This window comes from Perca flavescens, chromosome 7 (assembly GCF_004354835.1).
Source record: "Perca flavescens isolate YP-PL-M2 chromosome 7, PFLA_1.0, whole genome shotgun sequence".
Lineage (NCBI taxonomy): Eukaryota > Metazoa > Chordata > Actinopteri > Perciformes > Percidae > Perca > Perca flavescens.
In genome coordinates, this window is record NC_041337.1 from 20,257,256 (window position 1) to 20,271,424 (window position 14,169).

Genomic DNA, 14,169 nt, shown 5'->3' on the forward strand with positions numbered 1-14,169 from the left:
CAGAATCCTCCCTCTACACTGATGGAGAAAAACCTGTTGGTGGAGACACAGCCGGGGCTCTGGAGACTGCTGCTGGTCCTGAAAGCACAGGTGACTACTAGATTAGACTACAGTACTATCGTAAACAGTAAGAGTTTAAAAAACACTCTGTTAATTAAACTATCTCCACCTACTTAGTTCAGTGGCAAATTTACAGGGAGACAGATTCAGCATCCCCCTCTCCAACTCCTCATCTTCCTCCATCGCTAGAAGATTAAACAATAACAATTATTGTGTGTCAGGTCATAAAATACTAAACATCTGTATTTGCATATTTTTGTGTACTGACCTAGAATGCTAGATGTAGGTGGTGTAGGGGCAGCTGATGTAGTGGAGACTCCTGCAGGTGGTGGGCAGGACTTCCCAGACTCAGCCCTCTGCTGCTTGAGGATGTACTGCTGCAGGTTGTACATCTTGCTGTTTTTGATGCACTTTACTCCTACGATGAAGGCAGCATATCCATCTGCCCTGCTCTCCCAGATCTGCCTCCAGGGGTCCTTTGCCCTGGCTCCAAAGCCGACAGTATTGTCACCCTCTGATGCCACTGGTGGCGCAGGCAGCCTGGAAGCTAGATACTCACTGAGGTCCCTAATTTCCTGGAAGCTCCTGGCATAGTCCAGAAATGACAGCAGGCTATCCTTTTTGTGTCCCTGAGGGTTGAAGGTCCCATCTCTCTCCTCCTCCTCTACCTTTTTCATCCGGTAGATGGTGTAGCCAACATCGTTTTCCAGGAGCCACCTAAACAATTTACCCTTGTACTTGCCAAACTGCAGCACATACTCCCCCATCACCTCCAGTCGGTCAGACACATCCCCTCCCCGCTCAAAGACCACAGTGAGAGCATTGGTCTTCACAAGGTCATGTCTCTGAGGGGGAGACTTGTCCTGAAGAGAAGGGTTCTTTTTGATCCCCATGGCCTCGTCAGAGGGATCCTGCCGCAGATGACCTGATGGACCCTTCCTGAAAGACACCATAGTCTTTCCGGGAAAGAAGTTGGTTGTCTTCTTCATTACCTCCTGTGTACAGCAAAACACAATGTATATTATATAGTAATAATCAAAATATAGTCATACTGTTACATAAACATTTATTTTAACATCAATCAGCATTTGTAATGACTAAGTAACAGCACAGATAGATAGATAGATAGATAGATAGATAGATAGATAGATAGATAGATAGATAGATAGATAGATCGATCGATCAAAATGTATTATTCACATATTAATCTATTAACAATAATTCTATATGCTGTTTGCCATAGCAAATAAACCTCATCTTAGACATAAACTGTATTATTTTATTGAACATATACACAAGAATTGCCTGAAACACGACTGTAGCTAAATAGTATCCATATTATATAGTAATAATTAAAAAGACAGTCATACTATAAACAGTTATTCATGTTAACATAAATCAGCCTTTTTAATGACTAGGTAACAGCTAGACAGACAGAGAGATAACTAGATAGACAGATAGATAGATAGATAGATAGAACAAAGTGTCTGTGTTTAACCAATTATCAATTTAACCCCATTTTAGACATACTGTAGTATTTAGCCTTTGAAAATATTCTGAAACACGTATGTAGCAGCAACATATTTACAGTACCTCTGTGTTTAATGGTTTGTAAATAAATAAACACTATGAAAGAGTCAAATAAAGCACAATAGCAATGTCTGTAAGAGAGATGTGCAACGTAACATCATTACAAGTAAACGTTACTGTAAACGCTGACATGTACATAACGTTACATGAAAAACATGAATGTACTAACGTTATTGTTAGCTAACGTTACCTTAGCTAAGTAAACATCAGTTTGAACCTGTCAATCAATCCTAAAACAACTAACAGTGTATAACAGATCTACAGATATATATATATATATATATATATATATATATATATATATATATATATATATATATATATATATATATAAGCAATTGGTTACAAGCATATTTCTGCGAAAAATAAGGGCAAATACAATTACAATTTAATAATACAATTTCCCTTAAGTAATTGCATATTTCTCATATCGTTTTGCCTAGTGTTGGTGGTTTCTGTCCATCAGTTCCCTTCTGATGAACCTCTACCACATCAGAGCCATCTCTTAAGTTTTTACAGCAAATGGGGCAAATGTCTTGGTTTACAACAATATGACTCATGATCAAAATTGCATTTGGAGTGTACTTTTTCCTCAAGCTAATCCAACAATGTCATCCTCTCTTAATACACTCACATTGTTGGCCTTGATCATGTATTAGAAATCTTTCTAATGTTCTTTTGATACCCCCATAAAATGACACTGAGCATGTGTCTGAGAATAAGACATTTGTGCTGTAATATACACTACCGGTCAAAGGTTTTAGAACACCCAATCTTTTTAGTTTTTTTATTGAAATTTTAGCAGTTCAAGTCCAATTAATAGCTTGAAATGGTCCAAAGGTAAGTAGTGAACTGCTTGAGGTTAAAAAAATAAGTAAGGTTACTCAAAACTGAAAAATAATGTGTTCCGAATTTTACAAAAAGGCCTTTTTCAGGGAACAAGAAATGGGTTAACAACTTAAAGCTGTTCTGCAGCAATGGAGGTTGATCAAGCTTTGAAAGTTGGTGCTACCAATTCCCACAGGTGTTCACACTGGTCTGGATTACTTACAACCCCCTCTGTTTTGATAAAAGTATTGTTGGAACACACTGTGGTACCGTACCCTCGTGAGCATTGTATGAACAGTATTGTACTGCAGAAAGTAGTGTGTTGCTATAAAAATGGCGGGAAAAAGAAAATTAACAATGGAAGAGAGACAGACCATAACACTTAAGAATGTTGGTCTTTCCTACGGAGAAATTGCGAAGAAAGTCAAGGTGTCAGTGAGTACAGTATTCTTCACCATCAAAAGGCACTTAGAAACTGGGGGAAACTCTGACAGGAAGAGGTCTGGCAGACCCAAAGCCACAACAGAATCAGAAGACAAGTTTCTGAGAGTCAACAGCTTGCGTGATAGGCGGCTCACAGGACAACAGCTTCAAGCACAGTTAGAAGTTAATAGTGGTCGTAATAAGCAAGTCTCAGTTTCAACTGGAAAGAGAAGACTTCGAGCTGCAGGTTTGATAGGTCAAGTTGCAGCAAGACAGCCATTGCTAAGACGTCAGAATAAGAAAAAGAGTCTTGCCTGGGCCAAGAAACATCGTCAATGGACTACTGAAGACTAGAAGAAGGTGTTATGGACTGATGAATCAAAATTGGAAATCTTTGGTTCATCACGCAGGATTTTTGTACGCCGTTGAGTAGGCAAAAGGATGGTTCCTCAGTGTGTGACATCAACTGTCAAACATGGAGGAGGAAGCATGATGGTCTGGGGCTGTTTTGCTGGATCCAGGGTTGGTGATTTGTACAGAGTGAAAGGCACCCTGAACCAAAACGGCTACCACAGCATTTTGCAGCTCCATGCAGTACCCTCTGGTATGCGCCTAGTTGGTCAGGGGTTCATCCTACAGCAAGATAATGACCTAAAACATAAGCTCCAAGCTCCAAGCTATGCCAGAACTACCTTAGCAAAAAAGAACAAGATGGTAAGCTTAAAAACATGGAGTGGCCAGCACAGTCACCAGACTTAAACCCCATTGAGTTGGTTTGGGATGAACTGGACAGAAAATTGAAAGCAAAGCAACCTACAAGTGCCACACATTTATGAGAACTTCTGCAGCAGAGTTGGGAAGAACTTTCTGAAGAATATTTGATTTCCATTGTAGAAAGAATGCCACGAGTGTGTTCAGCTGTTATATCTGCCAAAATATGGCAAAAATTTAGACTACATTTTGGTTTATAAATTGATTCCATGATTTCTTTTTTTAACTTAAATTGTTCATTTGTTCTATTCTTTCATTTCAGAGTACAATAAGACATTGAACTGCATGAATTTCACAAATAGCATACACTGCTAATTGTACCAGGGGTGCAAATAGCCTCACCCTTTTTTTTTATGATCATTTTTTTATTTCTTTTTTCATTTAAACAACAAAAACAGAACAGACAAACACACTTGAATAAGAACAACCCCCCTCCGCGGTCTCGAGGAAAAGAAAGAAAAAAACAAACAAATAAACAAAAACAAAAACAGAAATCACACTTGCCTAATCGCCCTCTACTTCTTGTGATGCTGTGGTCATTAGGACTGATACTTGTGCTGCTGCACCTTCCCATAGGTCTATAGTCGATGATTTGGCTTTGTTAATCTTTGCTGTAGAGAGCTCAAGCTTAACTATGTCCAGAAAAAGCGCTGAGCTATAATTTTCTTGGTCGCAGTTGAGCCAGCTAACAAAATTTTCAAAAACAAAATGAAGTAACAAAACAATCGGGTCAGTAGGAATTCGACATCCTATCACATCAGATATTATTGATGTTGTTTTATTCCAAAATTCATGCACCTGTTCACAATCCCAGACCATGTGCAGGAAAGTTCCAGTTTGTTCAGGTTGGCAGAACGTGCAATAGGGAGTAGGAATGCCTTTTAGAGATGTATTTCTTCTGAGGTGTCCAATATGTCCTATGATATAAGTGGATCTGCTGGTGATTTGGGTTCTTGGAATAATGGAAAATGTTGTCCCAAACTGTCTCCCAATTAATTACATTCCCCTCCGGGCTCAGCTCTCGCTCCCATTTCTTTACTATTGGATACTTGCATCAGTTTAGCATAAATCCTGGACACTAATCCTCTTGCAGGAAACTCAACAAACCATTTAATGATTGGGTGGGTCTTGAGACTGTTTCCCCGTGGTACTCCATAACATTTTAGGGATGACCTTAAGTGAATATAAAATAAAAAGGATGTCCTTGGGATCTCAAAGCTAGTTCTCAGGTCCTCACAGCTCAACATACCTTCCCCATTGAATAACTGGTCTAGAGTATAAACACCTCTGTCACTCCACTGGTTACAAACAAAAGGTTTGTTACAAGACATTAAGTGCATGTTGTGCCTGGCCTAGATTTTTAAAGAAGTGAACAATGCAGTTTAGGAGTCATGTCCTTTGCATCCACCACCAGAAAAAACATTTCTTCACACCTGCTGCTGTCTGAATAAGTGAGAGTGGGCTCTCACCTTTGAACTCTGTGGAGAGTCACATGTCTTCAGATAAGCTATGATTCAGACCACTCTAATGAGGAAGAGGGTCATCAGTTGTGGGATATAACCTAAAGTATATGTCACACTGGGACACCTGCTGTCTTTATAAAATGACAGTTATCAGTACTTGTAGAGGGGCTTCTCCACGGCTTCGACAAAATTACACTGCATGTGTTCCAGACAAGCAAGTACAGCACTTCACTGGATACGTTTCAAAGTTTCCGAAGGTGAGCTTGTTCATTCAGACCTCAACCTACCTTAAGAAATGCAATGTTGAAAAAAAATCTAATTTAGCAGTATAAACAGTGTGTTTTGTCCTCTTGGTTATGTGTTGACTAGGTGACCTGAGGATGAGCCTACAAGTGTGGTGCATGTTGGTCCTTTTTCTCTGTTGGAGCACTAAACCATACTGGCAAGGTGTGTATTCAGTCTCTTTCTGTATAATTGGATACTGGCATGTTCAGAAGTTGAGCAGTACTTTTACATTTTATATGATTGAGCAAAATAGAGACATTCTGTGACATCAATATTTGACAGAAAATGACAGCTTCAATAAATGTATACATTTAGTGTATCCATTTTTACTGAAGAAAAACAATGAATGAAAAAATAAATATACTGTTGTCATAGATATTACATACAGTATCTGTTGTTAAATATCTATATATACTGTCAAACAGTTACAATCATTGAGAAGTCATATTAGTCAAATATTTCCACTTTTACCAGTTGCATAAAGCAACTGAACATATCTGTGTAATTTTGGATCCAAGTAAAAACAGTTCACATGTTATGTAAGAATTTTAGATCAGACGTACCTTGGTTTTTGTTTGTCTTCAATTCCTTATATTTTACTTGCAGGTGTTATCAAGACCTGCTTCACCTTGCAGCAGAAGTTTAAAACAGCCCAGATTGCACGTACTGTATGCCTAATAGAGATAAAAAAAGAGAAATCCTCTGCAACAACATAGAAAGTATTATAAAAATGAAAGGTACATTTTGCACTTTGCTGTTTCCAAATAAGCAACAAAGTGAAAAAAGAAATCAAGATGTTCAATTTCTTATCTCATCTTACTTTTATTTTATTTATGTATTCATCTACAGGCTTACTGTTACTTACAAATGCAGTCATGTTGAGATACCGACACCCACAGAGAATACAGGCTCAATTTACTTTTTGCTTCATATTTTGATTTTCTCTGTAGTATAAATAAACTAAACTAATAAAAATGAAAAACATAACTTGAGATAATGAATTTAGGGTATTTTTATAAATGCATTATGAATTCCCCTGTATGCCTGTGCTGTTCAAATTAAGATTTTATAATGACATTTTTGTATTGTCATTGTAAATTGACTATTGACTATATTGAAGTACTGCTTACTCTATCCAAGTAAAATACATAAGGCAGTTATTTAGTGATTTGTATAAAAGAATTCATACAATTCATACATACATGGGGCTGACCAGAGGTGGGTGCTGTTGTTCAGCAAATCAGAAACATCAGGCAGCCAAACATCTCAGCACAGGCTGATTTGGGAAAGTAAAACAAAAGGCAGTGTGTGTGGGTGTAAAGGCATCTGTTTGTTTCCTTTCTCAGTGCATACTTTATATAGACACATACACTTTGTCCACAAACATCTACATTGTTGCACAATAAGGTTATGCAATGGGGCAGGCAGAAAAATACAGTAAGTAATGGGGTTAACATTTAATGGAAAAGAGGCTGGTGAAAAAAAGGTAGGTGGACAGAAACTGTGCTATAGCTGCTAGTGGTGGTGTAGGTTTTTATGTATATGCGTGTGTTTGTAATGGATTGGAGGGGGATTAGTTAGGTGTCTGCCTGGTTTGTCATTGAGAAATTGTATGAGGGTTCAGCTGTTGTAGGGGGGCTCTTGGCTTCTGGCCATGATGGAGAGCTCCCTCTTTGGGCTCCATCCTCCCTCCTCAGTCTGACTCTCTAGGGAGAAAGGGAGACATGTGGAGGAGGGAGGGAGGAGAGGAGAAAGGGAGGGAACACCCATTGATCTCAATCAAGGGTTGAAATGGCATCAGATAGTAGGAAAACCCCTTTTTACTGTTGGCTATCCACACTTACTGCATGTCTGACATTTACCAGCAGGACTGCAGCAAAATGGGACAGAGCATTCCAGCATTGTATTGCAATGGATGAAGATTCCTCGTAAATGATGTATAGCTCTCATTAGTGATTTAAGGACTATAATAATATAGGATATACTGTGACACGTGTAATCGTTATATTTAGCTACGTTCAGATCTACCCACAGAGAAACCACATGCTATGTGGCAATATGCTTCAGAGGAAGGGAGGTGGGGTAAGAGGAAAGCGAGCAGAAGAGGAGAGGGGAGTGTAGGTGTGGCTGTCTAAGAATTAGGTCGAGCTCCTCCACACACTAAACACACATTTTATGGTTGGGTTTAGCTCCACGACAACCCGCGCTGTCACCTTTCCATCCGACCCCACCCAAGAAAGATCAGAGCCAGGTAGAGGATGGTCGGTCCCTGTACCACCTCCAGCACCAAGGACAGCTCCTCTGCATAGCGCGCAGGACACCGGCTGCCGACGGTGCTTACCCGCTCTCAGACGTCGTTAACGAGCCTAGTTTTGGAATGAATATCCTTATTTCGGTGTGATTTTTTTTTTTTTAGCGTGGGAGCTGGTCTCCTAGGGAGCAATGAATGGACACACACTGAAGGAGGCACTGGGCCAAACTGGGAGTGTGCTGCTGACTCAGTCTCGACTGCTGCATTAATTTATCTGCACTGCAGTGATCCACCACCTCCCTTTCCCTTCCCTTCTCCTTACCTCCCCCCATCCTTCCTGACTCTCTCTCTCCTCTCCATCTCACTGCACTCTCACACAACCTTCCTGAAGCATGGCAATGATAGGAGTTGGAGAGAGAGGAGGAGGTTGATAGTCAATAAGGAGCAGGTTTCCATTGCCTACATGTGTAGATGATAGATAACAGAGAGACATCTAGATTTAAAAATACCATATAGAAATCCAGGGAGACAGTGGAAGTGCGGGGGAGGAGGGGAAGTCGAAAAGAGTCCATGTGACTGAAGGGAGGGAGAGGAGCCAGGGAGACAACATTTTGTCTTGTGACAAAAAAGGGGAGGAGAAAAGGGGAGGGTTGTCCATGGAGAATTTGCCATCTATTCAGTTTCTGAGGACAACTCAATGCATAATTTCCATACAATTCTCCAAAAAGGGTTTCTTAACCTCCCCCCTGAGAATCACAAACAGATCAATATCCCCCAACGTGGCTATATCATCCCTGTTCTCATGAGGTTATGAGGGTGATGATTGTAATGTCATACCTCTAGGCTATTTGCTTTATGGTGGACCACAAACCAGAGCATCACAGTTCAGATGGACTGCACAATAACAAATGGGGCTATAGTCCATCTTCTGCCTGTGAGGGGGATGTTAACACGGTGCTCTTAACAAATTCAATAAGTCCATTACATTTGAAAGGCTGCCTTTCACAGCCCCATTACCACGACGCCACTCAGCTCCATTTCACGGGATGTTTTGTAATCCACTTGCATCCACATACAGCACCACAAAAGTACAATAATCTGCACAAAATGGTGACCACTACTTAAAGTGGACACGATTAATCGGAAATAAGCCTGAAGGAAAGTTGAGAAGGAAAATGGAAAACCAACACACAAGTTGTAACTGGAAGGCTGCTTTATTGGTAATAAAAAGGTTCGTGCTCAAATGAAGACAATCTTTCATATATTCTTACCAAGAGTCCAAGTGGTTGTGCAACACACCATCATATTGTACTGTATATCCTCTTTTATCATGGTGTCAAATGATAACCGTTTGAAAAGCACTTTTTAATTTTTCAGCAAAAAGAAAAAAACGCCCATAATAAACCATGCTAGAAAAAGAATGAGTCCTATAATCAAATATTGATACAAAAATAAATTTCAGATGGAAACAAAAACATTGAAGAAATAAAACAAAAGAAATATAGAAGGCAAGCTGCTTTTTCACAAGCCAAGTGAGTGACACACATAGCACTAAGAACAGGACATTTTTCAGTTAGCTGATTTTCTGTTAACATCACACACTGTTGAATATTAACATCAAGTGGGGTGTCTGGATGATCCTCTGGCAGTATTTCTCACTCAGCATCCCTGATTAATGTTGTGCTCACCCCCCAAACATCCATCCTCTACAGTTTGGACATAGTTTTTTTTTTTTCGGTTTTGTTTTTTACTTTTTCTTTTTTTCAGTGTGGAATCGACATCCAAATTTGCAGAAAAAAGGCACATGCCATTGAGTGGAACACTAGAAACAAATCATTCAACAAAAGAAATGTGAGGATGAGAAGCAAGTACATGATTGTATGCATGTTGAGCTGTAATGGCACTGATGTGTGGGTATGGGATAAAGGCCCTGGGGGTAGGTACCGTCTCAGTGTGTATGAGGCAGTCATTCACACCAGCTGACGTCCTCAAGGAAGAGATCACTGATAAAGTTGGTTGGCAGTGAGGAGTCACCCATGTGTGTGTTAGTGTCCGTGACTGTGGGTGTGTCCTGTATACTCAGTGAAGGTGAGAGATATGACAGTAAGTGAGAAATGTGCTGGTAACATTATCCTTTCTTCATGATCAGGCTACAATCCATGGCAAGCAGCTCCAGTAACATCGCACATGAGCTATTCCCCAACATAGAAGGGTGCTGGAAACAACCAGTTTTAGACATCCACTGAACGTGTTGCACATAAATCAAATGTGACAAACAGTGTTCTTCTGTTTTATGTATATACATATAAACATATATGTATACATGTATATATCTTTTGTATTATATAATATCTATATTTCATTCAATTTCCGTCAACAAAGTGAAAAGTGTCTCAAAAAATCCAAAAGGTAACAAATGTGACAAAGGGCATAGCTGGAAGCCACTCTATATTATTGTTATTATTCATTTTTTGATTATTAGTAGTAACATTTTTAAAATTCTGTATTTACAAAAAACACAACAAAGCATGCCTATAAAATAAAAGAATATAATACAATATTTATAGTTTCTCTCAAAAAGTTCGTTCTTTTTCAGCGATTGTGCCATTTACATCATAGCCTGCACTGTACATATACTGTATATGTTTTTGTGTTTTTTGTTTCTTTTTTTTCTTCTTTTTCTCAAGTGTGAATGTATCATTCTAAAACGTTACATCCAAGATGAACATGGGTAAATTGGATGACATTACTCACTACTCCTGTGGCTCTCATTGGGAATGTATTTGGTTTGAGTGTGCAGCAGCCAAACTGATTTGGAGACCTCATATTGTAAACAGACCTCAGTTATTGTTACAGACAGGGGGTTCTGGTACAGGCAGTGTTAAACACACCAACATGGCATTAGTGGTGTGACGAATGATGCCAGATTTATGTCCAGTCATCCGCTTATAAATAGGACCATCACTCCTGTGTAGAAAAAAAATGGCAGGAACACATAAAGAGGCAGTTGTGTCTTGTCTACCACTTGACGAAGCCTCAGGTTTTTTAATGAAAAACACCCACAAAGCTTATTATTCAACATAGCTGCGTCGATGTGAGGCTTGCTGATGTTTAATCTTGGCGAGTGTTCGCTTTTCTAGTTATTTTTGAAGCGGGTGATCGTACTTGAAAGCCTGCAAGTATGTGAAAAGATGGTGCGAGCCTGGGTCCAACACCACACAGTGTTTAAGAGGTCCCACAAAAGCACAATGATACACTGACAGACATGGGACTTTCAGCACTCCAACTCAGACAAAGGACTATTGTCTTCTTCTGCTCTTCCATTTTTCTGTTGTTCTCATGGCAGTCAGTCTAAAACCCTGAAGGGAGGGGCTCTACCTATTTATTGGTCCGCGTTTGTGTTATTTATCACCCATCCACCTCCTTGAAATATCAGACAAAATCCATTTAATTCTACAGTCCAATCCACAAGCCCTTCATGGCCATCCATCTTCCATACATAGGCACGACAAGGCATGTCCTTGTGACAATTCTCTGCTCACTCTGCTGTTTCAGATGGTCAGTGTCACTCTCACTGATCAAATCCTTTTCTGAGAATGATTGCATCACAAGAACATCAGAGAAGGACTTCAAGGTTTTGTTTTTCTAAAGCTGGCAACTCAAATTGTCCGAAAAGCACTACCTAAAACATCACTCACTGGGAAATGATGTGGGTCTGACCGAGTACAAAAGAGGAACTTGAAATGAATTAATCAGTAAGCATACTGAGTTTTTCATTTTTTCCACTAGCCCAAAACAAATCAATAAAAAGATGATCAAAACAAAAATAAAACCATATTTTCATCCCTTCTTCTGGAACTACAGTAGTAGAGGGGGTACCTATGGAGAACACCAGACCCTTACTAGGGCCAGTTATGGATTCCTTGGCGTTAAACATCACCTGCTCTCATTGCCGCAATAGGGACCACAGGTAAGTAAAGAAAGGGACTCATTGATGGATGTAAGTAAACAAAGAGATGTAAGCCCCAGATTTGGTTCAGGACAACTGATGGTCCTCCAAATCTGTGCATCCTCATCGTGAGGATATTCTGCTTCCTAATACTCATACACTCCACACTCTTTCTATACTACTAACATTCAGAGCAGCAAAAACAACTATTTTCTAGATTGTGTTGTTGGCTGATCCTACTGAGACTTTGCCTTTGAGTGCTTACATCCTTCATTCACCTGAAATTTTAATGAAGGGCTAAATTTAAAGATCTGTCAGTTGAAAAGCAAAACTAGTGAAGGGCAGGATCATACGACTATCACTGCCCCAATATTCTATCTATCATTATCCAAAATCTTTATTTTCCAGTCATAGTTTATTCCCCAGTGGACAGCCTCAAACTATGCTCAAGCCACTGCAGTGGTTTGAGAATTAGAGTCTTGTGGACAATGATTACTCATGCATGATTCGTGATCAAAACATGCCTTCATGCAAGTCATTTCTATGCATTGAACGAGCACAATAATTATTATTTATCTGAAACTCGGCCTGAGCAAGTCTCCTTCAGCCCAAGTCAAAACAATGACTAATGACCCCTACCCAGTCAGTGTGAAAGCCCATGTAGAAAATGTCTTTTTCAATGTCAGTATAACAAAGAGGAGATGAAAAGACGAGTGGCATGGGCTAAATGTTATCTGTTTTTGCTGCTCAAAAAAATGTAAAGATGCAAGTATACTTAGCACAAACAAACAAACAAACAAAAATCTTTGTCTACGGTTCTGGGTTTTCCCCTGCCGCACTAGCTAAACTTGCTTGGTTTATTATTGTTTTCTTCTTGATAAAGATGGTAAACACTGTGTTACAGACTCTCATTTAGACTGCTAATACAGTTCTAGTGGGATCCGTACGGTCCAGTCCCGCAGCACTGGAATTTTGCTGCGGGGGTCCACACTTGGTGGTGGCAGGGATTTTGCAATTTTTCGATCATCTAGCAGAGATTTCTGGGCCTTGGCAGTTGGTCCCCAAAGAAATGTGTGTCATTGGCCAGCACACTGTGAGTCATTTTGTATCTGTTCCTCATTTCTATGAACTTGGTCACTATGCAGCAAAGTTCCATGGTAAACTGATTGTGTTTGGTTCAGCTGTCTTTGACAACATAAGAAACCACATTGCCTCAGTAGCATTGAGTCATTTTTTTGAATGTTTTTTTTTTTTCTTTCTTGCAAATGATCACTTTTTCTACATTTGTTGGGATTGAGCTCAGAGTCTCATCTTGCTTTGTTTTATTGACTTTTGTGAGTCACTGAACCCTAACACTTTGATTCCCACTCATCTTTTTGGTTTTTGTCCTTCTCTTTTCTGGCCCAGTCCTCCTTGTTTTCATCCTGTTTCTCCTTGTCAGGTTTGGTCACACTGTCGTAGGAGGGGAGAGAGGCTGTGGATGGAGTGCTCTCCTTCTTCTCTTGGTTGGTGCCGCCATTCTCAAACTTATTGTTAGTAAAAGTACGACGCTTGAAGATGATGCCACGTCGAATAAGGTGGATGCGGTAGGCATTCTGGATAGTTCTGGCAGAGACATCCTCCTGTTTGCGGCGAAGAGTGGAGGTGATGGGTTCATACGACACCTTGGAGGGGTTGGCTGCCACAAATCGCTCCTCCATCTGTTGTCTCAGCATGTCCAACTCCCCACTGTCACCCAGCACTCGCTTTGTGAAGGCAAACAGGATGTCTAGGCAGTGAATGCGATCGCCACTCACCATGGGCAAATCCATGGCAATTAGTTCTATAGTGTTGGGCTTTGGCACACGAAGTGGGTGCTCCAGTGCGTCGGCAAAATCAGAGAGCTTGGCAAAAGTAATGAACTGAGAGGCAGTGGGGTCAAACTTCTCCCAGATCTCGTAGAAGGTCTCAAAGTCGTCCTCACTGAGTGGATCAGCACTTTCCTCTGTGGCCACACTGAAGTTCTCCAGGATGATGGCAATGTACATGTTGACCACAATCAGGAAAGAAATGATGATATACATGACAAAAAAGAAGATTCCCACTGATGGGTTACCGCAGTCACCCTTCACGGATGTACCAGGGTTCTCCAAATTGGGGTCGCAGTCTGGTGGGTAGTTGAGGATCGGCAGAAGCAAGCCGTCCCATCCAGCTGACGTGGTGATCATGAACAGAATGATCATGCTGTTGCCAAAGGTCTCAAAGTTGTACAAGTCATCAATTCCCGCTCCGTGTTTTACATAGCCAAAGTTAGACATGCCGAAGATGGAGAAGATGAACATGACCAGGAAGAGCAGTAGGCCAATGTTGAACAGGGCTGGCAGTGACATCATCAGAGCAAAGAGTAAAGTGCGGATGCCCTTAGCTCCTTTGATCAGACGCAGGATACGGCCAATACGAGCCAACCTGATCACCCTGAACAGGGTCGGTGACACAAAGTACTTCTCAATTATATCAGCCAGGAACATACCTGAGAGTAAGAAAAAGAAAGGGAAATAAGAAAATAAGGA

The 14,169-nt window shown here is 40.3% G+C and overlaps 2 protein-coding genes across 2 annotated transcripts in view; both read right to left on the reverse strand.

Moving 5' to 3' along the window:
- Positions 1–336: 336 nt before the first annotated feature.
- On the reverse strand, positions 337–6,030 carry LOC114558535 (uncharacterized). Its single transcript, XM_028582596.1, has 3 exons — positions 5,984–6,030; positions 409–1,055; positions 337–361 (listed from the first exon to the last, which is right to left on the reverse strand). The coding sequence occupies exons 2-3, from the start codon at positions 1,047–1,049 to the stop codon at positions 337–339; spliced, it is 666 nt and encodes a 221-aa protein (XP_028438397.1). The 5' UTR covers positions 1,050–1,055; positions 5,984–6,030.
- Positions 6,031–8,886: 2,856 nt separating this feature from the next.
- Positions 8,887–14,169, reverse strand: part of scn8aa (sodium channel, voltage gated, type VIII, alpha subunit a) — a 44,557-nt gene continuing 39,274 nt past the window's right edge. The window contains exon 27 of the mRNA XM_028582530.1: positions 8,887–14,129. Coding sequence (XP_028438331.1) covers positions 12,970–14,129 — 1,160 coding nt within the window. The 3' untranslated portion in view covers positions 8,887–12,969. The remainder of the gene's footprint in view (positions 14,130–14,169) is intronic.